The 22,059-nt window shown below is 44.2% G+C and overlaps 1 protein-coding gene across 2 annotated transcripts; it reads right to left on the reverse strand.

Moving 5' to 3' along the window:
• Nucleotides 1-17,083: 17,083 nt before the first annotated feature.
• On the reverse strand, nucleotides 17,084-22,057 carry LOC110531557 (F-box/LRR-repeat protein 15). 2 transcript variants are annotated; one of them, XM_036960135.2, is made up of 6 exons: nucleotides 21,889-22,057; nucleotides 21,436-21,595; nucleotides 20,811-21,313; nucleotides 19,290-19,437; nucleotides 18,900-18,984; nucleotides 17,084-18,077 (listed from the first exon to the last, which is right to left on the reverse strand). In XM_036960135.2, exons 1-5 carry the CDS (start codon nucleotides 21,912-21,914, stop codon nucleotides 18,943-18,945), a joined length of 879 nt encoding a protein of 292 aa, XP_036816030.1. In that variant the 5' UTR covers nucleotides 21,915-22,057; the 3' UTR covers nucleotides 17,084-18,077; nucleotides 18,900-18,942. The 2 variants fall into 2 exon arrangements, with proteins under 2 accessions (XP_036816030.1, XP_090073846.1); XM_090217720.1 differs by having other exon boundaries at nucleotides 21,878-22,033.
• Between the last annotated feature and the right edge of the window lie 2 nt (nucleotides 22,058-22,059).

Raw genomic sequence — 22,059 nt, forward strand, 5'->3', positions numbered from 1 at the left:
TCGTTCCACTTCATGATTGTGTCCCACTTGTTGTTGATTCTTCACAAAAAAAGACAGTTTTATATCTTTATGTTTGAAGCCTGAAATGTGGCAAAAGGTCGCAAAGTTCAAGGGGGCCGAATACTTTCGCAAGGCACTGTAGCTGCCGGCTATATTAGCCACGACTTACCGTTCTTTGTGCATTTTCAAATGTCGAACAAAGTTGTAAATTGTTGCACCTCCGTCTGTAATTTTCTTTCCGTATGTTTTGTAAGTTGCAATCCAGTTTTTGTTGATACAGCGTTGTATTTATTTCCGAAAATAATAATTTGGGGTATCATCTTTCCAAGGGCTCCATCTGAATTCACCCGCCGACGTTCCTCTGCAATGCCATGCACAACTTTTTCTCAGCTAGCACAATTTGATTGGCTGCTGTCCGATTCAAACTGTAATCCGTTAAATGAAGAGTTGATGTGCTGCACACATTTTTTTTAATAGCATAATTTGTAATATTTGGGCTTGGGGAGGGTATCAAGTCAGGTCGTGTCATAAGGCTCAAGTCCAAGTCAAGTCACGAGTCATTGGTGTTCAAGTCAAAGTCGAGTTGCAAGTCATCATATTTGTGACTCGAGTCTGACCCGAGTCCAAGTCATGTGACTCGAGTCCACACCTCTGCCCTCTGTAGTGCCTTGCAGTCGGAGGCCGAGCAGTTGCCATACCAGGCAGTGATGCAACCAGTCAGGATGCTCTCGATGGTGCAGCTGTAGAACCTTTTGAGGATCTGAGGACCCATATCAAATATTTTCAGTCTCCTGAGGGGGAATAGGTTTTGTCGTGCCCTCTTCACGACAGTCTTGGTGTGCTTGGACCATGTTAGTTTGTTGGTGATGTGGACACCAAGGAACTTGAAGCTCTAAACTTGAGTGGGTCACTGATGTGATCTTCCTGTCTGGGTTGGCGCCCCCCCCCCCCCGGGTTGTGCCGTGGCGGAGATCTTTGTGGGCTATACTCGGCCCTGTTTCAGGATAGTAAGTTGGTGGTTGAATATATCCCTCTAGTGGTGTGGGGGCTGTGCTTTGGCAAAGTGGGTGGGGTTATATCCTTCCTGTTTGGCCCTGTCCGGGGGTATCATCGGATGGGGCCACAGTGTCTCCTGACCCCTCCTGTCTCAGCCTCCAGTATTTATGCTGCAGTAGTTTATGTGTCGGGGGGCTAGGGTCAGTTTGTTATATCTGGAGTACTTCTCCTGTCTTATCCGGTGTCCTGTGTGAATTTAAGTATGCTCTCTCTAATTCTCTCTTTCTCTCTCTCGTAGGACCTGAGCCCTAGGACCATGCCTCAGGACTACCTGGCATGATGACTCCTTGCTGTCCCCAGTCCACCTGGCCGTGCTGCTGCTCCAGTTTAAACTGTTCTGCCTACGGCTATGGAATCCTGACCTGTTCACCGGACGTGCTACCTGTCCCAGACCTGCTGTTTTCAACTATCTAGAGACAGCAGGAGTGGTAGAGATACTCTTAATGATCGGCTATGAAAAGCCAACTGACATTTACTCCTGAGGTGCTGACTTGCTGCATCCTCGACAACTACTGTGATTATTATTATTTGACCATGCTGGTCATTTATGAACATTTGAACATCTTGGCCATGTTCTGTTATAATCTCCACCCGGCACAGCCAGAAGAGGACTGGCCACCCCTCATAGCCTGGTTCCTCTCTAGGTTTCTTCCTAGGTTTTGGACTTTCTAGGGAGTTTTTCCTAGCCACACATGCATTGCTTGCTGTTTGGGGTTTTAGGCTGGGTTTCTGTACAGCACTTTAAGATATCAGCTGATGTACGAAGGGCTATATAAATGCATTTGATTTGATTAAACCTGCTCCACTGCAGCCCAGTCAATGAGAATGGGGGTGTGCTCAGTGCTCTTTTTCTTATAGTCCACTATCATCTCCTTTGTCTTGATCACGTTGAAGGAGATGATGTTGTCCTGGCACCACATGGCCAGGTCTCTGACCTCCTCCCTATAGGCTGTCTCGTCGTTGTCGGTGATCAGTCAACCACTGTTTTGTCATCGGCAAATTTAATGATGGTGTTGGAGTCGTGCCTGGCCATGCAGTCATGAGTCAACAGCGAGTACAGGAGGGGACTGAATACGCACCCCTGAGGGGCCCCTGTGTTGAGGATCAGTGTGGCGGATGTGTTGTTACCTAATCTTACCACCTGGGTGCGGCTCGTCAGGAAGTCCAGGATCCAGTTGCAGAGGGAGGTGTTTAGTCCCAGGGTCGTTAGCTTAGCGATGAGCTTTGAGGGCACTATGGTGTTGAACGCTGAGCTGTAGTCAATGAACAGCATTCTCACATAGGTGTTCCTTTTGTCCAGGTGGGAAAGGGCAGTGTGGAGTGCAATAGAGATTGCATCATCTGTGGATCTGTTGGGGCGGTAGGCAAATTGGAGTGGGTCTAGGGTTTCTGGGATAATGGTATTGATGTGAGCCATGACTAGCCTTTCAAAACACTTCATGGCTACAGACGTGAGTGCTACGGGGCGGTAGTTGTTTAGGCAGGTTACCTTAGTGTCCTCATGATCTTTCTCTTGCATTTCAAAGATTATGGTAAAAAAATATATTATCTGGTATTATCTTTTACCAGATCTATTGTGTTATATTCTATTACATTCATTTCACATTTCCACAAACTTCAAAGTGTTTCCTTTCAAATGGTACCAAGAATATGCATATCCTTGCTTCAGGGCCTGAGCTACAGGCAGTTAGATTTGGATATGTCATTTTAAGTGAATTTTTTTTTTTTAAAGAGCGTATCCTTAAGAGTTTTTAAGGACTTGTAAGTAACCTGTTGTATTTGGCGCATGTGACCAATATAATGTGATTTGATTTGAATAATATTAAAGGCTGCACTGAATTCTAACAGTACAACTCCCACAATCTTCTTATTATGAATTTCTTTCAACCAATCATCAGTCATGTGTGTCAGTGCAGTACATGTGGAGTGCCATTCTCTATAAGCATGCTGAAAGTCTGTTAATTTGTTTACAGAGAAGTACCATTGTATTTAGTCAAACACCATTTTCCCCAGCATTTGCTAAGAGCTGGCAGCAAGCTGATAGGTCTGCTGTTAGAACCAGTAAAGGCAGCTTTACCACTCTTGGGTAGCGGATATACTATGGCTTCCCTCCAGGCCTGAGGACAATGACTTTCCTCTAGGCTCAGATTAAAGATATGACAGATAGGAGTGACTATAGAGTCAGCTACCATCCTCAATAGCTTTCCATCATGGTAATGTCAGGAGGTTTGATCGATAACAATAATCTTTCCACCTCACCTCTTCAATGTGTCTTTCTGCCCATCATTTAATTTAAAGCACTCCAAAGTTTTTCTTAATTCTTTATATCATTGATCTTGGCTTCACTACAGTCCCTGGTTCGAATCCAGGCTGTATCACATCCTGCCCTGATTGGGAGTCCCACAGGGCGGCGCAAAATTGGTCCAGCGTCGTCCGGGTTTGCCCGGGGTAGGCCGTTATTGTAAATAAGAATTTGTTTTTAACTGACTTAAATAAAAACAATAAAACAATTCACAATATAGTTTATTCTTCTTCTTGTAGAGTTTAGTCACATAATTTCTCAATTTGCAGTAAATCAGCCAGTCAGATGTGCAGCCAGACTTATTAGCCACTCATTTAGCACCATCTCTTTCAACCATACAGTTTTTCAATTCCTCATCAATCTCATCGAGCCTTAAACAGTTCTAACAGTCAGTTTCTTAACAGGTGCATATTTATCAATAATTTATTTTATAAATTCATCAAGTGCAGTGTCTGGATGCTCCTCATTAATCACATCAAATATTTTCAACATTATCCACATCTTTTGTATGATCTCTTATGCACTATTTTAGGCCCAGCTGTTGGAACTTTGGCTTCTCTGGATATAGCCACTATGTTGTGATCACTCCATCCAATGGGTTCGGATACAGCTTCAGAACAAAGTTATACAGTATTAGTAAAAAATTGATCAAATCAAATCAAATTTTATTTGTCACATACACATGGTTAGCAGATGTTAATGCGAGTGTAGCGAAATGCTTGTGCTTCTAGTTCCGACAATGCAGTAATAACCAACAAGTAATCTAACTAACAATTCCAAAACTACTGTCTTATACACAGTGTAAGGGGATAAAGAATATGTACATAAGGATATATGAATGAGTGATGGTACAGAGCAGCATAGGCAGGATACAGTAGATGGTATCGAGTACAGTATATACATGAGGTGAGTATGTAAACAAAGTGGCATAGTTAAAGTGGCTAGTGATACATGTATTACATAAGGATGCAGTCGATGATATAGAGTACAGTATATACGTATGCATATGAGATGAATAATGTAGGGTAAGTAACATTATATAAGGTAGCATTGTTTAAAGTGGCTAATGATATATTTACATCATTTCCCATCAATTCCCATTATTAAAGTGGCTGGAGTTGAGTCAGTGTCAGTGTCAGTGTGTTGGCAGCAGCCACTCAATGTTAGTGGTGGCTGTTTAACAGTCTGATGGCCTTGAGATAGAAGCTGTTTTTCAGTCTCTCGGTCCCAGCTTTGATGCACCTGTACTGACCTCGCCTTCTGGATGATAGCGGGGTGAACAGGCAGTGGCTCGGGTGGTTGATGTCCTTGATGATCTTTATGGCCTTCCTGTAACATCGGGTGGCGTAGGTGTCCTGGAGGGCAGGTAGTTTGCCCCCGGTGATGCGTTGTGCAGACCTCACTACCCTCTGGAGAGCCTTACGGTTGTGGGCGGAGCAGTTGCCGTACCAGACGGTGATACAGCCCGCCAGGATGCTCTCGATTGTGCATCTGTAGAAGTTTGTGAGTGCTTTTGGTGACAAACCGAATTTCTTCAGCCTCCTGAGGTTGAAGAGGCGCTGCTGCGCCTTCTTCACAATGCTGTCTGTGTGAGTGGACCAATTCAGTTTGTCTGTGATGTGTATGCCGAGGAACTTAAAACTTGCTACCCTCTCCACTACTGTTCCATCGATGTGGATAGGGGGGTGTTCCCTCTGCTGTTTCCTGAAGTCCACAATCATCTCCTTAGTTTTGTTGACGTTGAGTGTGAGGTTATTTTCCTGACACCACACTCCGAGGGCCCTCACCTCCTCCCTGTAGGCCGTCTCGTCGTTGTTGGTAATCAAGCCTACCACTGTTGTGTCGTCCGCAAACTTGATGATTGAGTTGGAGGCGTGCGTGGCCACGCAGTCGTGGGTGAACAGGGAGTACAGGAGAGGGCTCAGAACGCACCCTTGTGGGGCCCCAGTGTTGAGGATCAGCGGGGTGGAGATGTTGTTGCCTACCCTCACCACCTGGGGGCGGCCCATCAGGAAGTCCAGTACCCAGTTGCACAGGGCGGGGTCGAGACCCAGGGTCTCGAGCTTGATGACGAGCTTGGAGGGTACTATGGTGTTGAATGCCGAGCTGTAGTCGATGAACAGCATTCTCACATAGGTATTCCTCTTGTCCAGATGGGTTAGGGCAGTGTGCAGTGTGGTTGAGATTGCATCGTCTGTGGACCTATTTGGGCGGTAAGCAAATTGGAGTGGGTCTAGGGTGTCGGGTAGGGTGGAGGTGATATGGTCCTTGACTAGTCTCTCAAAGCACTTCATGATGACGGAAGTGAGTGCTACGGGGCGGTAGTCGTTTAGCTCAGTTACCTTAGCTTTCTTGGGAACAGGAACAATGGTGGCCCTCTTGAAGCATGTGGGAACAGCAGACTGGTATAGGGATTGATTGAATATGTCCGTAAACACACCGGCCAGCTGGTCTGCGCATGCTCTGAGGGCGCGGCTGGGGATGCTGTCTGGGCCTGCAGCCTTGCGAGGGTTAACACGTTTAAATGTCTTACTCACCTCGGCTGCAGTGAAGGAGAGTCTGCATGTTTTCGTTGCAGGCCGTGTCAGTGGCACTGTATTGTCCTCAAAGCGGGCAAAAAAGTTATTTAGTCTGCCTGGGAGCAGGACATCCTGGTCCGTGACTGGGCTGGATTTCTTCTTGTAGTCCGTGATTGACTGTAGACCCTGCCACATGCCTCTTGTGTCTGAGCCGTTGAATTGAGATTCTACTTTGTCTCTGTACTGACGCTTAGCTTGTTTGATAGCCTTGCGGAGGGAATAGTTGCACTGTTTGTATTCGGTCATGTTACCAGTCACCTTGCCCTGATTAAAAGCAGTGGTTCGCGCTTTCAGTTTCACGCGAATGCTGCCATCAATTGCTATGGGAACGACATCTTCAACGCACGTTCTAATGAACTCGCACACCGAATCAGCGTATTCGTCAATATTGTTATCTGACGCAATACGAAACATGTCCCAGTCCACATGATGGAAGCAGTCTTGGAGTGTGGAGTCAGCTTGGTCGGACCAGCGTTGGACAGACCTCAGCGTGGGAGCTTCTTGTTTTAGTTTCTGTCTGTAGGCAGGGATCAACAAAATGGAGTCGTGGTCAGCTTTTCCGAAAGGAGGGCGGGGCAGGGCCTTATATGCGTCGCGGAAGTTAGAGTAACAATGATCCAAGGTTGCGCAATCGATATGCTGATAAAATGTTGGGAGTCTTGTTTTCAGATTAGCCTTGTTAAAATCCCCAGCAACAATGAATGCAGCCTCCGGATAAATGGATTCCAGTTTGCAAAGAGTCAAATAAAGTTCGTTCAGAGCCATCGATGTGTCTGCTTGGGGGGGGATATATACGGCTGTGATTATAATCGAAGAGAATTCTCTTGGTAGATAATGCGGTCTACATTTGATTGTGAGGAATTCTAAATCAGGTGAACAGAAGGATTTGAGTTCCTGTATGTTTCTTCATCACACCATGTCTCGTTAGTCATAAGGCATACGCCCCCGCCCCTCTTCTTAACAGAAAGATGTTTGTTTCTGTCGGCGCGATGCGTGGAGAAACCCGCTGGCTGCACCGCCCCCGATAGCGTCTCTCCAGTGAGCCATGTTTCCGTGAAGCAAAGAACGTTACAGTCTCTGATGTCCCTCTGGAATGCTACCCTTGCTCGGATTTCACCAACCTTGTTGTCAAGAGACTGGACATTGGCGAGAAGGATGCTAGGGAGTGGTGCACGATGTGCCCGTCTCCGGAGTCTGACCAGAAGACCGCCTTGTTTCCCTCTTTTTCGGAGTCGTTTTTTTGGGTCGCTGCATGGGATCCACTCTGTTGTCCTGGGTGAAAGGCAGAACACAGGATCCGCGTCGCGAAAAACATATTCTTGGTCGTACTGATGGTGAGTTGACGCTGCTCTTATATTCAGTAGTTCTTCTCGACTGTATGTAATGAAACCTAAGATGACCTGGGGTACTAATGTAAGAAATAACACGTAAAAAAACAAAAAACTGCATAGTTTCCTAGGAACGCGAAGCGAGGCGGCCATCTCTGTCTGCGCCGGAAGTTGTCAGAGAAGCTCTTATGTCAAGTGTTATTGAAGTGTTGTGGTTGCGATACATGTGGATGATCTTGTTCCTGTAGTGTTTGTAAACACCCTGGTAGGTTGATTAATAACCTGACCCAGATTACAGGCACTGGTTACAGCAAGAAGCTTCCTCTCGAGCGGACACCTTGATGAAAACCAGCCAATATTCAGGGTCCCAAGAAAGTAGACCTCTCTGTTTACATCACATACACTATCAAGCATTTCACACATATTATTTAGATACTGACTGTTAGCACTTGGTGGCCTATAGCAACACCCCAAAAGAAAAGGCTTTAGATGTGCCAAGTGAACCTGCAAACACTTCAATAACACTTGACATAAGATCTTCTCTAAGCATTACAGGAACATGACTCTGAATACAGCAACACCTCCCCCATAAGATCTTCTCTAAGCATTACAGGAACATGGCTCTGAATACAGCAACACCTCCCCCATAAGATCGTCTCTAAGCATTACAGGAACATAACTCTGAATACAGCAACACCTCCCCCATAAGATCTTCTCTAAGCATTACAGGAACATGGCTCTGAATACAGCAACACCTCCCCCATAAGAATTTCTGTCCCTTCTTTCGATGTTATATCCTTGTATTGCTACTGCTGTATCATCACATTAACTATATAAGTGAGTCTCAGAAATGGCTAATTGATGAATGTTATCTGATGTTAGCAAGTTATTTATTTCATGAACCTTATTTCTAAGGCCTCATATAATAATATGGGCTATTTTCAGCCCTTTCCTGGGTATCTTATCAGCGATAGACATAATACTGAAAAGAGCAAACAAAGCAAGAGAAAAAAATTGACATTCAGCAGTCCATTAATCAATTGGTGTGTGTGTGTGTGTGTGTGTGCTTCGGGGTTGAAGCTACGAACCCATAGGCTTGACTCGCTCATCCCTTCCAGGCTTCTGGGAGGGAGGATGGACAATGAGCCTGTCATAGCGGATGTAAGCAATGTCCCCACGCGCACTCGGGCAGCTTTCATGACTGGGATAAGATCTTTCCTCTTCTGGCTTCAGGATAGTCCTCGTTGAGGAAGATATACGTTCCTCTCAAGTTCTTGGCTCTTTCCAGAACAGCTACCTTGTCCTTGAACCTCAGGAACTTGACCACTATCGGCCTGGGCCTATCGGCCTGGGCCTATTGACCTGGGCCTATTGGCCTGGGCCTGTCACCTGGGCCGGTGGTGGGTTTTCAAGTCCTGTGGACACTCTCCACATCAATCTTCCTGTGGCCCATACAGTGCATTCAGCAGACACCTTAACTTTTCACACATTTTGTTTAAGTTACAGCCTTATTCTAAAATTGAGTTAATAGTTTTTTTGCCTCATCAATCCACACACAATACCCCATAATGACATCACAATACCCCATAATGACATCACAATACCCCATAATGACATCACAATACCCCATAATGACAAAGCAAAAACAGGAAATTGTTGAACATTTATTTTAAAAAATACAAAAACTAAAATATCACATTTACATAAGTATTCAGACCCTTTACTCTGTACTTTGTTGAAGCACCTTTGGCAGCGATTACAGCCTTGTGTCTTCTTGGGCATGAAGCTACAAGCTTGGCACACCTGTATTTGGGGAGTTTGTCCCAATCTTCTCTGCAGATTCTCTCAGCTCTGTCAGGTTGGATGGGGAGCGTTGTGGCACAGCTATTTCCGGTCTCTCCAGAGATGTTCAATCGGGTTAAAGTCTGGTCTCTGGCTGGGCCACTCAAGGACATTCAGAGACTTGTCCGAAAGCCACACCTGCGTTGTCTTGGCTGAGTGTTTAGGGTCGTTGTCCTGTTGGAAGGTGAACCTTCACCCCAGTCTGAGGTCCTGAGCGCTCTGGAGGAAACATACACCATCCCTATGATGAAGCATGGTGGTGGCAGCATCATGCTGTGGGGATGTTTTTCAGTGACTAGTCAGGATCGAGAGAAAGGTGAACAGAGCAAAGTACAGAGAGATCCTTGATGAAAACCTGATCCAGAGGGCTCAAGTTCTCAGACTGCTCATGATGCATTTCTAAGTTATTTTCTTGGAGAATGAATGGATCATTCCAAAAAAAGTCCAAAACTGTATGTGGCAACTAAGGATTTTAACTTTAAAGTGAAAGTTTATTAATTAAGTAATCAGATGAATCCCAGAAACCAAAGACGTAACTACAATTCATGTTCACAAGGTAGAGTCAGAGCAGAGATAGTGAAATGTTATCTGTTACCCAGTGTCTTGTTCCCCCAATGTGACCTTTGATCTTCCTGTTGCTCCGTGTCTAGATCCCCCAATGTGACCTTTGATCTATAAAGTCAGCAGGAAGTACATGATAGACTGCATTCCAAATGGTACCACATTCTCTATGCAGTGCACTACTTTAGACCAGACACCACAGGGTTCTGGACAGAATAGAGTGCCATTTAGGACACATACAGAGTGTGTAAACTAGCATATCACCCTACTCTACCTAGCAACATGATGACAACTACTGATCTGTCAAAGTTATTAAAAATTAAACACAAGTGTCTATTATGCGAGAGAGAGAGAGAGAGAGAGAGAGAGAGAGAGAGAGAGAGAGAGAGAGAGAGAGAGAGAGAGAGAGAGAGAGAGAGAGAGAGAGAGAGAGAGATAGATCTATCTATAGAGAAACATACACTCTTACCCTGCTTGTCAGCAATAGGATCAATCTCTGCAGAATCCAGTTTTCTGGGCCCACTGACAGCCCAGAAAGAGGACATTCTAATGACTTGTCAGGACATTCTAATGACTTGTCAGGACATTCTAGTGACTTGTCAGGACATTCTAGTGACTTGTCAGGACATTCTAATGACTTGTCAGGACATTCTAATGACTTGTCAGGACATTCTAATGACTTGTCAGGACATTCTAATGACTTGTCAGGACATTCTAGTGGCTTTTCAGGACATTCTAGTAGCTTGTCAGGACATTCTAGTGGCTTGTCAGGAGATTCTAGAGACTTGTCAGGAGATTGTGGTCCTGATGTTGGAAAAAATGTACACACACACGCGCACTTGACATACCTTCCTTAGCCTTAACCTGGTTGAGCTGGTTTGCCAACAGGAAACCCAGCAGAGTGACCAGCACTAACACACCCTGGCACCTCATCCTTTCCTACACAAAAAAACACCCCCATCCAGGTTGGACAATAAGTCAATCAATTAACCAATCAACCAACCAATCAACCAATCAATCAAATTCATTTCTAAATCATTTTTTTACATCAGCAGTTGTCACAGTCATTGTACAGTAACCCGGTCGTTCCAGACTCCAAAGAACAAGCAAAGCAGAAGCAGACACACATGGTCTAGAAAACCCTTCCTCCTCGGACAACAATAATAATAAAGGTCAACTAACCTGGAGATTGTGGAGTTGGTAGAAACAGAAGCAGACACACATGGTCTAGAAAACCCTTCCTCCTCGGACAACAATAATAATAAAGGTCAACTAACCTGGAGATTGTGGAGTTGGTGGAAACAGTCTGCTAGGAGGTCCAGAGACTGAGTTGCCTCTCTGCTGTTACATCGGTCATCCTACCTGTCCAGGTCATTTCCACACCCCCAACCCCCTAAGAAGTTCCAAACATACCCCAAGCGACTTACAGCTGTAATCGCAGCAAAAGGTGGCGCTACAAAGTATTAACTTAAGGGGGCTGAATAATTTTGCACGCCCAATTTTTCCGTTTTTGATTTGTTAAAAAAGTTTGAAATATCCAATAAATGTCGTTCCACTTCATGATTGTGTCCCACTTGTTGTTGATTCTTCACAAAAAAATACAGTTTTATATCTTTATTTTTGAAGCCTGAAATGTGGCAAAAGGTCGCAAAGTTCAAGGGGGTCGAATACTTTCGCAAGGCACTGTATATATTTCACCTTTATTTAACCAGGTAGGCTAGTTGAGAACACCTTTATTTAACCAGGTAGGCTAGTTGAGAACACCTTTATTTAACCAGGTAGGCTAGTTGAGAACAAGTTCTCATTTGCAACTGCGACCTGGCCAAGATAAAGCAAAGCAGTTCGACACATACAACAACACATAGTTACACATGGAATAAACAAACATACAATCAATAATACAGTAGGAAAATCTATATACAATGTGTGCAAATGAGGTAGGATAAGAGAGGTTAGGCAATAAATAGGCCATGGTGGCAAAGTAATTACAATATAGCAATTAAACACTGGAATGGTAGGATGTGCAGAGGATGAATGTGCAAGTTGAGATACTTGGGTGCAAAGGCGCAAGATAAATAAATAAATACAGTATGGGGATGAGCTAGATTGGATGGGCTATTTACAGATGAGCTATGTACAGATGTAGTGATCTGTGAGCTGCTCTGACAGCTGGTGCTTAAAGCTAGTGAGGGAGGTAAGAGTCTCCAGCTTCAGAGATTTTTGCAGTTCGTTCCAGTCATTGGCAGCAGAGAACTGGAAGGAGAGGCAGCCAAAGGAAGAATTGGTTTTGGGGGTGACCAGTGAGATATACCTGCTGTATGCGAGTATAACAGAACTCATATGGCAGGCAAAAACCTGAGAAGAAATCCAAACAGGAAGTGGAAAATCTAAGGTTGGTGGATTTTCAACCCAGCCCCTATTGAATACACAGTGGGATATGTTGCACTTCCTAAGGCTTCCACTAGATTTCAACCGTCTTTAGAAACTTGTTTGAGGATTCTATTGTGAAGTGGGACCGAATGAGAGAGGAATGAGTCAGAAGTCTGCCAGCAGTCACGCGCTGGTCATGCGCATTTCCCATGAGAGGTAGCTGCATTACTTTGCTTTTCTGAAGACAAAGGAATTCTCCGGTTGGAATATTATTGAAGTTGTATGTTAAATACATCATAAAGATTGATTCCATACATCGTTTGACATGTTTCTACGGACAGTAACGGAACTTTTTGACATTTTGTCTGCAACTAGGGAACGCGCTTCATGACTTTGGATTTGTGCTAACAAAAGTAGCTCTTTGGACAAAAATGATGGACATTATCGAACAAATCAAACATTTAATGTGGAACTGGGATTCCTGGGAGTGCATTCTGATGAAGATCATCAAAGGTAAGTGAATATTTATAATGCTATTTATGACTAATGTTGACTACCCAATATGGCGGGTATCTTTTTGGCTGCTTTGTTGTCTGAAAGCTGTACTCAGATTATTGCATGGTTTGCTTTTTCCGTAAAGCTTTTTTGAAATCTGACACAGCAGTTGCATTAAGGAGATATGTATCTATATTTCCATGTCTAACAATTGTATTTTCATTGACATTTATAATGAGTATTTCTGTAAAATGATCTGGCTCTCTGCAATATCACTGGATGTTTTTGGAACTAGTGAATATAACGCGCCAATGTATACTGAGATTATTTTAATATAAATATGCACTGTATCGAACAAAACATACATGTATTGTGTAACATGATGTCCTATGAGTGTCATCTGATGAAGATCATCAAAGGTTAGTCATTAATTTTATCTCTATTTGTGCTTTTTGTGACTCCTCTCTTTGGCTGGAAAATGGCAGTGTTTATTAGCCTATTTGAAATCGGACACTTTGGTGGGATTAACAACAAGATTACCTTTAAAATGGTATACGCTATGTATGTTTGAGAAATTTTAATTATGACATTTCTGTTGTTTTGAATTTGGCGCCCTGCACTTTCACTGGCTGTTGTCATATCAATCCCGTTAACGGCCCCGTTATCCCGTTATCAGTCCCGTTGCAGCCCTAAGAAGTTTTAACCTCTACATCCCCAGAGGAACAGAGGAGAAGTAGGATAAGGGTACGGCTAAAGGCTATAAGAACTGGCCGTCTAGCACGTTCGGGAACAGAGAGTAAAGGGAGCAGGTTTCTGGGCACGATAGCATAGATTCAAGGCATAAGGTACAGACAAAGGTATGGTAGGAAGAGAGTACATTGGAGGTAAACATAGACATTGAGTAATGATGAGAGAGATATAGTCTCTAGAGATGTTTAAACCTTGTGATGTCATTGCATATGTGGGAGGTGGAACATTAAAGCATATTGAGCAGGGCTAGAGGCTCTACAGTGAAATAAGACAGTAATCACTAACCAGAACAGTAATGGACAAGCCATATTGATATTAGGGAGAGGCATGCATAGCCAAGTGATCGTATGGGTCCAGTGAGTGGTTTGGCTGGCTGGGGACGCGGCGATTCAGACAGTTAGCAGGCCGGGGCTAGCAAGCTAGCAGTTAGCAGGCCGGGGCTAGCAAGCTAGCAGTTAGCAGGCCGGGGCTAGCAAGCTAGCAGTTAGCAGGCCGGGGCTAGCAAGCTAGCAGAAGGGCCTTAGAGGGACGTGTCGAACAACATGTCGAACAGGCTTGTTCTGGCCTGTAGCACCAGGTCAGGTGTAACTGTCGTTTCAGGGCTCCCATGTTTGGCTTACAAGAAAACTCATATTATTGGCTGATCTTGGAAGAGAACACACTCAGGGCCAGGTATAAAAGTGTCATCATACTTCAGATCTGTCTCTAACTGGACATATCAATATATAATGTTGTATTAAATAATTATACAGTATATATATATATTTGTTATTGTCAACCATTTGTAATAAGACCATTTACCCAGCAGCATCCTTCCTGCCCATATTAGAAGTAGACGTGGATACATATCACTCTATACACACAGCCATTAGAGCAACAGGGTGTCCAGACTTTAGGTCCAGATCTGATCCTGGAGGGGTTCAAATAAGCAAACGACAACATTTAAAGGCTTTAATATAGCATACAACATGTCTTCATGAACACAAGATGTTTGACTAATTGTATAGGGATGTCATACTGTATGAAGGAACCTTTAAGTGTCCACTGCTTGTGGTCTGTGTTTAGGACTAGAGCAAAGTAACTGGCGAGGTACTGCTCTGTTTCTCCCGTTATGGGAGCAGCCTAGCTGTGTGGAGGTCAAAACTGTAACTAGGCCCCTCAGGAAGATTCAGTGTCGTCTTGGTATACAACTCCAGTGTGTGTGTGTGTGTTAGGGTATTGTCCAGCTGAAAGGTGAAGTCATCTCCCAGCGTCTGGTGGAAAGCAGACTGAACCAGGTTGTCCTCTATGACTTTGGCTGTGCTTTTAGTTCCATTCTGTTCATTTTTTATCCTGAAAAACTCCAGTCTAGTAGGCAAGTCAGTTAAGAACAAATTCTTATTTACAATGACAGCCTAGGACCAGTGGGTTAACTGGGGTGGCAGGGTAGCCTAGTGTTTAGAGCGTTGCAAGTAACAGAAAGGTTGCAAGTTCATATCCCCGAGCTGACAAGGTCGTTCTGTCGTTCTGTCCCTGACAGAACTGTCCCTGACAGAACTGTCCCTGACAATCTGTCGTTCTGCCCCTGAACAGGCAGTTAACCCACTGTTCCTAGGCCGTCATTGAAAATAAGAATTTGTTCTTAACTGACTTGCCTAGTTAAATAAAGGTAAAAAAAAAATATTTAAAACCGCCTTGTTCAGAACGACAGATTTTTTACTAGGATACCTGCCGCCCCCCAAAATCAAGGTAATATGATGTGCTTTCAATGATGATGTTCTCTCTCTCTCCCCCCCCCCCCCTTGTCATTTCGTGCTAATTTGATGCCTGATCCCAGATAGCACACAAACCTCTGCCCAACGTAGGCACAATGTAACCATTACGCATTGGGAAGATGCAGTTTAGACATAGTTTGTTAATTGGAAAGACGTCTTGCAGACTTTTTTTTTTTTTAATACTACATTTTAAATGATGCAATTCTACATCGTTTCTACATCGTCCAGACATCAACATTCTATTCTCAAAAGCATAACGGGCTACTCTGCCTCCTCGGGCATTAAGCCTTAGCTAACCCACAAGAACACTTCAAAATACACAACATTGTTCATATACAGTATTTGGTTACCTCAGGGACTGTCTCTGTATGTTTGTGCATCTTCCTTCAGATATTTACTGGCATAATATTCCTGTTGAGGTGTAACACTGGGTCCTCCAGCTAGTCAGAGAGCTGTCAGCATGTGAGGGTTCCTGAAGCAGGACCAACAGTGTTAAAAGTTCAAGTTGACTTCATTCAGCTTGTTGTTTGAGTGTTTGCTTGAGCCTGTGTGGGAGTGCCAGATGGGTGAGTGGGGTTTGCCAGATGGGTGAGTGGGGTTTGCCAGATGGGTGAGTGGGGTTTGCCAGATGGGTGAGTGGGGTTTGCCAGATGGGTGAGTGGGGTTTGCCAGATGGGTGAGTGGGGTTTGCCAGATGGGTGAGTGGGGTGTGCCAGATGGGTGAGTGGGGTTTGCCAGATGGGTGAGTGGGGTTTGCCAGATGGGTGAGTGGGGTTTGCCAGATGGGTGAGTGGGGTGTGCCAGATGGGTGAGTGGGGTGTGCCAGATGGGTGAGTGGGGTGTGCCAGATGGGTGAGTGGGGTGTGCCAGATGGGTGAGTGGGGTTTGCCAGATGGGTGAGTGGGGTTTGCCAGATGGGTGAGTGGGGTTTGCCAGATGGGTGAGTGGGGTTTGCCAGATGGGTGAGTGGGGTTTGCCAGATGGGTGAGTGGGGTGTGCCAGATGGGTGAGTGGGGTTTGCCAGATGGGTGAGTGGGGTTTGCCAGATGGGTGAGTGGGGTGTGCCAGATGGGTGAGTGGGGTGTGCCAGATGGGTGAGTGGGGTGTGCCAGATGGGTGAGTGGGGTGTGCCAGATGGGTGAGTGGGGTGTGCCAGATGGGTGAGTGGGGTGTGCCAGATGGGTGAGTGGGGTTTGCCAGATGGGTGAGTGGGGTTTGCCAGATGGGTGAGTGGGGTTTGCCAGATGGGTGAGTGGGGTTTGCCAGATGGGTGAGTGGGGTTTGCCAGATGGGTGAGTGGGGTTTGCCAGATGGGTGAGTGGGGTTTGCCAGATGGGTGAGTGGGGTTTGCCAGATGGGTGAGTGGGGTTTGCCAGATGGGTGAGTGGGGTTTGCCAGATGGGTGAGTGGGGTGTGCCAGATGGGTGAGTGGGGTGTGCCAGATGGGTGAGTGGGGTTTGCCAGATGGGTGAGTGGGGTTTGCCAGATGGGTGAGTGGGGTTTGCCAGATGGGTGAGTGGGGTTTGCCAGATGGGTGAGTGGGGTTTGCCAGATGGGTGAGTGGGGTTTGCACTTTTTTTGGACTATTCCATTGATTGCATTGCAACAGGCAAACTAAATCAAGCACAGCATCTAAAAGACAACAGGCACGGGGTTGGTACCATCCCCCTACTGCCATTGTGGCCTTGAGCAAGGCATTTAACCCCTAAAAACTGTTACAAGGGTAAGGCTGTAAAACTGACCCTGGTTGCATTAACAGTCAGGAGGCCGAGTACTGTGACAGTAAAAAATACCCCCCACTTCTCGATTCGCAGTGAAGCATTGTGGGATAATTAGAAGAACAGTGTCACCTTCCATGCCTGAATTTAAGTACGTTTTCACTTAAAGTTCAATGGCGTGCACATGTACAGCCATCTGTTTGTTACAGGAAGAGAGCATTCCTTCCGGTTGTAATGTTATGTTTACACAAAGAGAAGTCCTGTTCCTTCCAACTGCCACCCAGAGAACGTAGTAAGATAACTAGCAAGACAAAGATAAAAACGCTCATTGGTTATAGATAGTGCTTTATATTCTCAGATAGACATGATTGGATGGTCCCTTATTACACATGGAATACAACTAGTTTCAATACTGTAACTCCTCAGTGGAACAATACAACGTGGGGTGATCACATTAACATAGACTTTACACTGCATGTTCCTCTCATGTTTCTTCCCAGATGTAAAACTGAGATTGTAATATGTGACTATTGAAAAACAAACAGAAACGTGTCCTTCTTCATAGCCTAGCATATGAGAAAGCTTATGGAACTAAAATGTCGTTTTACATTCAACATGGAAAAGCAGATTTCCTGAAGTAAACAGGCAAAAAGGAGGATTTCAAGATCACGGTATCCAGAGTCTTATAACATTTTAAAACGACACATTTTAACAAAATGGTGGGCTGGGCCAAGACTGATCAGCTCAACTAACCATTAAAAAGAATATTGTACGAAGAGAAGAGTTTCAGTCAATGTAAGGTCAATGCAAACACACAATATAAAACATTTATTTACCGAATATAAAACATTTACTTACCTAATATATATAAAAGTTTACCTAGCTAATCTGTATGAGACATTTAGAGGTGTATGTATCGTACATTTAGCAGAGTAACATGTCAATAAACACACAAAAACTCAACAATATGCTCTTATAGTTACGGCTTCTCCTTTGGTTGGAACGGTCCTTTTTTTAAAAGCTATAGATCACAAGACCATCTAAAGTGTTGTTAGTGTGTGATGAGATACAACTTAAATACTGCAGGAATCTTTTGGACTCGTGACAGCGTTACTGAAAAGTGCACGGCTTCCTTCAGTCTTTTCCTAAGTGCATAATTATAATCTGCAACATCACTGTAATAAATAAAAAAGAGACAAGTTTCACAATATATTTGCCATATACATCCGTTTTTGTTTGTTTCTTGAATTGCTTAATTGATGTCCCAGCATACACAGGGTGTGTTTCAATTGAAACAGGTCATTCTCCTAGTGGAGGAAAACCTGCACAAAAAAAAACAATACCTCTGGTTACATAGACTGCAGAACATTAAAGTAGAGTCCAATATTCTGTCCTTTGTCCCTAAGAATGCACTGCTTTTACTGGTAAAATAAATATTGTGGAAACTGTCTAGACCGTACCTACACCTATCCAATACTTTACATATGGGGAGTAGTGAACAAGTGCACACTTCAGGAGATTTGTAGTTACATAGCATTTATACTGCATGAATACATAGGAACACACCTAAACAGGTATTTAGAGCAAAAATACTTAAATATTTAGCTGATTCTGAGAAGTGTTAGCTAGCGAGCTAGCCTACCTGTTTCCAATTGGTTGGATGAGTAATACAGATGTACTTTAGCCTAGCTAGCCTACCTGTTTCCAGTTGGTTGGATGAGTAATACAGATGTACTTTAGCCTAGCTAGCCTACCTGTTTCCAGTTGGTTGGATGAGTAATACAGATGTCCTTTAGCCTAGCTAGCCTACCTGTTTCCAGTTGGTTGGATGAGTAATACAGATGTACTTTAGCCTAGCTAGCCTACCTGTTTCCAATTGGTTGGATGAGTAATACAGATGTCCTTTAGCCTAGCTAGCCTACCTGTTTCCAATTGGTTGGATGAATAATACAGATGTCCTTTAGCCTAGCTAGCCTACCTGTTTCCAATTGGTTGGATGAATAATACAGATGTCCTTTAGCCTAGCTAGCCTACCTGTTTCCAATTGGTTGGATGAGTAATATATGTCCTTTAGCCTAGCTAGCCTACCTGTTTCCAATTGGTTGGATGAGTAATACAGATGTCCTTTAGCCTAGCTAGCCTACCTGTTTCCAATTGGTTGGATGAATAATACAGATGTCCTTTAGCCTAGATCTGGAGGTTGATGAAGGGAGCGAACCCCACCACATCCTGCAGTATCACCAGGGAAATAGACAAACAACAACAATACATTATAGATGATACTTCACATCCTTTCAGATGGAAATTTTGTTTTGTACGGTCCTTACAGTACAATTGCTTTCATCAATGCCTCAGTGAAACAATACAAGACACTGTGTGTTCAGCCATTCACATTAAAACGTATAAGGTACCAGATGTTCTTAAGTGTTAAAACTGAGGGGGGGGGGGGTGATATGTGATTATTCAAATACACTAATTGTTGTGTTATAAATGACAGCAGTAAGTGTACATGAGTGCATCCTTCGCCCTCATACCTGCAGCAGCACAAGGGCCCTCTGTAGTGGTGGCTCCACGTCAATCTCAACGTTCCTCTTCCGCAGGGGGTCCAGACTGGACTCAGTCACGTTGTGACAGTGGTTCACCTTCAGAGACTGCAGCTTGGGGCAGTACTCTGCAACAGTCCTGCACGCACACACACACAGCAGGACCAAAAGGTGTAAGGGCAGGTTTACCAGTGGATATCAAAGTAGGAGTGCCAGTCTCCCCTTCATCCAAAGCAAGCTGGAGCAGGATGTACTCTGCGACCGTCCTGGACACAGCACGAAGAGGGTTCTTACAGGTGTGCCATTGCAGATGATCTAAAAAATGTGTCATGACATTACCCTGTTGGGTGAGGTTTATGACCCCCCCCCCCCCTCCCCTCCCCTCCCCCATAAATACCTTTTCTCTCTCTACTCTACAGAATGGACTCTTGGAAAGCCTTTTTTTAACATAGAGATAGTATGGTAACATCAAAAGGTTGGGGAATGGGACAATATTTCTGTAATCCAACCAGTTGAAAGTGTCCGTTGTTACTTAAAGAATATGATGTCAGATCAGTTGTCGTCTGGGACATTATTACTGATGATAGGATGACATAAATTCTATCTTGGAAAGTCTACACATTCTAGTTATCAGATTCACATGAAATTGTTATGCAATTGAAATGTTTAAATATGAAACTATTTGTGAAAATATTAAAATGTAATTTTATCTTTCTAAATGAGAGAATTGTTTTCATAAGTCATTTTATGCTCACTCAGTGGCCACGCCCAACTGTCTGGAGAGGGATGAAACATGTCCTTCTCTTCCCCAGTATAAAGCCTAGACTAGTATATGAACCTGACTAGAACCTGACTAGTATATCAACTTGACTAGTATAGGATCCTGACTAGAACCTGTACCAGACTAGCATGTGAACCAAACATGGTAATGAACCAGACTAGAACCTGGCTAGTACATGAACCTGGTTAGTACATTAACCTGACTAGTACATGAACCAGACTAGAACCTGACTAGTATATGAACCTGACTAGTATATGAACCAGACTAGTATATGAACCAGACTAGTACATGAACCAGACTAGTACATGAACCAGACTAGTACATGAACCTGACTAGCATATGATCCTGACTAGCATATGATCCTGACGAGTATATTAACCTGCCTTGTACACGAACCTGACTGGTATATCAACCTGACTAGTATATGATCCTGACTAGAAGCTGATTAGTATATTAACCTGACTAAATATATGAACCTGACTAGAGCCTAAATAGTATATAACCCTGACTAGTATATTAACCTGACTAGTATACAGACCTGACTAAGTATATTAACCTGACTAAGTATATGAACCTGACTAGAACCTGAATAAGTATATGAACCTGACTAGAACCTAAATAGTATATATGACTAGTATGTAGATAACCTACATTAGCAAAATACAAACACACACAGACAGAGAGAGATTATACCAATGATTTGAGCAGTCAGTGTATCAAAACAACAGTACCTGATGGAGTCGTTCCTAACCCTCAGGCAGCCTGTCAGGTCCAGCTGTTCCAGCTCCCTGCAGTTCTTGGCCACTTCCTCCACAGACACGTCTGTAATGTTGGCGTTGACCGCCACAGACAGCGACCTCATCTTCAGACACTTCTTGGATAAATAGCAGATGGCCTCGTCTTTGAGCTGGCGGCAGGCAGTCAGGTCGATGGACCTCAGGCCCCCACAGTGGTCAGCCAGGCTGCGTATGGACAGGCTGTCCACCCATTCACAGTGGGCCAGGCCCAGGTACTGCAGGTGTGTGCAGCTCAACGACACCGCTACTAAGGAGTGACGGGTCAGCCGGTCACATCCCCTCATGTCTACTCTCAGCAGGTGCTGGTTCTGGCCAATCACAGGCAGCAGCTCCGTGTCTGTCACCCAATCGGAGCAGTTCTGGACGGACAAGTTCTGTAGGACTTTGTTGTCCCTTAGTATGTTGCAGAATGCCTCCTTGGGAAGGCTAGGCCCTATCTGTGAACATTACAGGAGTGTGATCTAAAACTGAGTATTAGGCTAAATAGTGTATGAGCATTTAAGTACAAGAAACTGTAAGGAAATCCTGAAATAAATAGAATGGGTCATGTGTGGCCTACCTGTGTGAGGTCAAAGGTGCGACAGTTGGCCAGGTACACCTGGATGAGGGCATAGAACTGCTTGCTCACTCTCTGTAGCCGCACCAGCTGGCGTAATGGCAGGTAGCAGAAGATGTGCGTTACCAACACATCCTCCCAGGGCAAATCCAAGAGGTGACATCTGCCAACAGACATTTCAAACTTGATCAACTGATGAACAAGTTAATGGACAAATTTAGCACAGTCACACATCAACGTCTGCCTCGCGTTCGAACTAGCTCTACAAAGATTGATGGCTAGATATGTAGCTAGCTAGCTCAAGCGTAAAGCATGTGATGATTCTGCAGGACATGCATTCTCCAACTGCCGTAGCAAACTACAGTAGTAAGAATAGGTAACTAACGGTTAGCTAGTTCTGCTGACACGTTTTTATTGTAACGTTAAAACAAAAATACGTGCTTACAAAATACATACTTGCAACACTCTGTTTCCGCATCCATTTTGAATCCGCAGAAATATGCGAGATAGCTACATGTACAACGACAGTTTGTTAGCTATCTTGTGAGCCTTGGTTGAAGCTTTCTGGATCAGCGACAGCTTTTTTGTCTGTATTCCCAAACTTCCGGGTTCGGACACTGGGTACGT

The sequence above is a fragment of the Oncorhynchus mykiss genome, chromosome 23 (genome assembly GCF_057628025.1).
Source record: "Oncorhynchus mykiss isolate SJ-2025 chromosome 23, ASM5762802v1, whole genome shotgun sequence".
Lineage (NCBI taxonomy): Eukaryota > Metazoa > Chordata > Actinopteri > Salmoniformes > Salmonidae > Oncorhynchus > Oncorhynchus mykiss.

Bases quoted from the DNA above. Each gene is read 5' to 3' on its own strand.
- LOC110531557 (XM_036960135.2), bottom strand. From the start codon at position 21,914: ATGGATGCGGAAACAGAGTGTTGCAA. The intron at 21,596-21,888 runs GTATGTATTTTG...GTCTGTTGGCAG, and splicing joins GCGGAAACAGAGTGTTGCAA to ATGTCACCTCTTGGATTTGC. The intron at 21,314-21,435 runs GTAGGCCACACA...TAATGTTCACAG, and splicing joins GCACCTTTGACCTCACACAG to ATAGGGCCTAGCCTTCCCAA.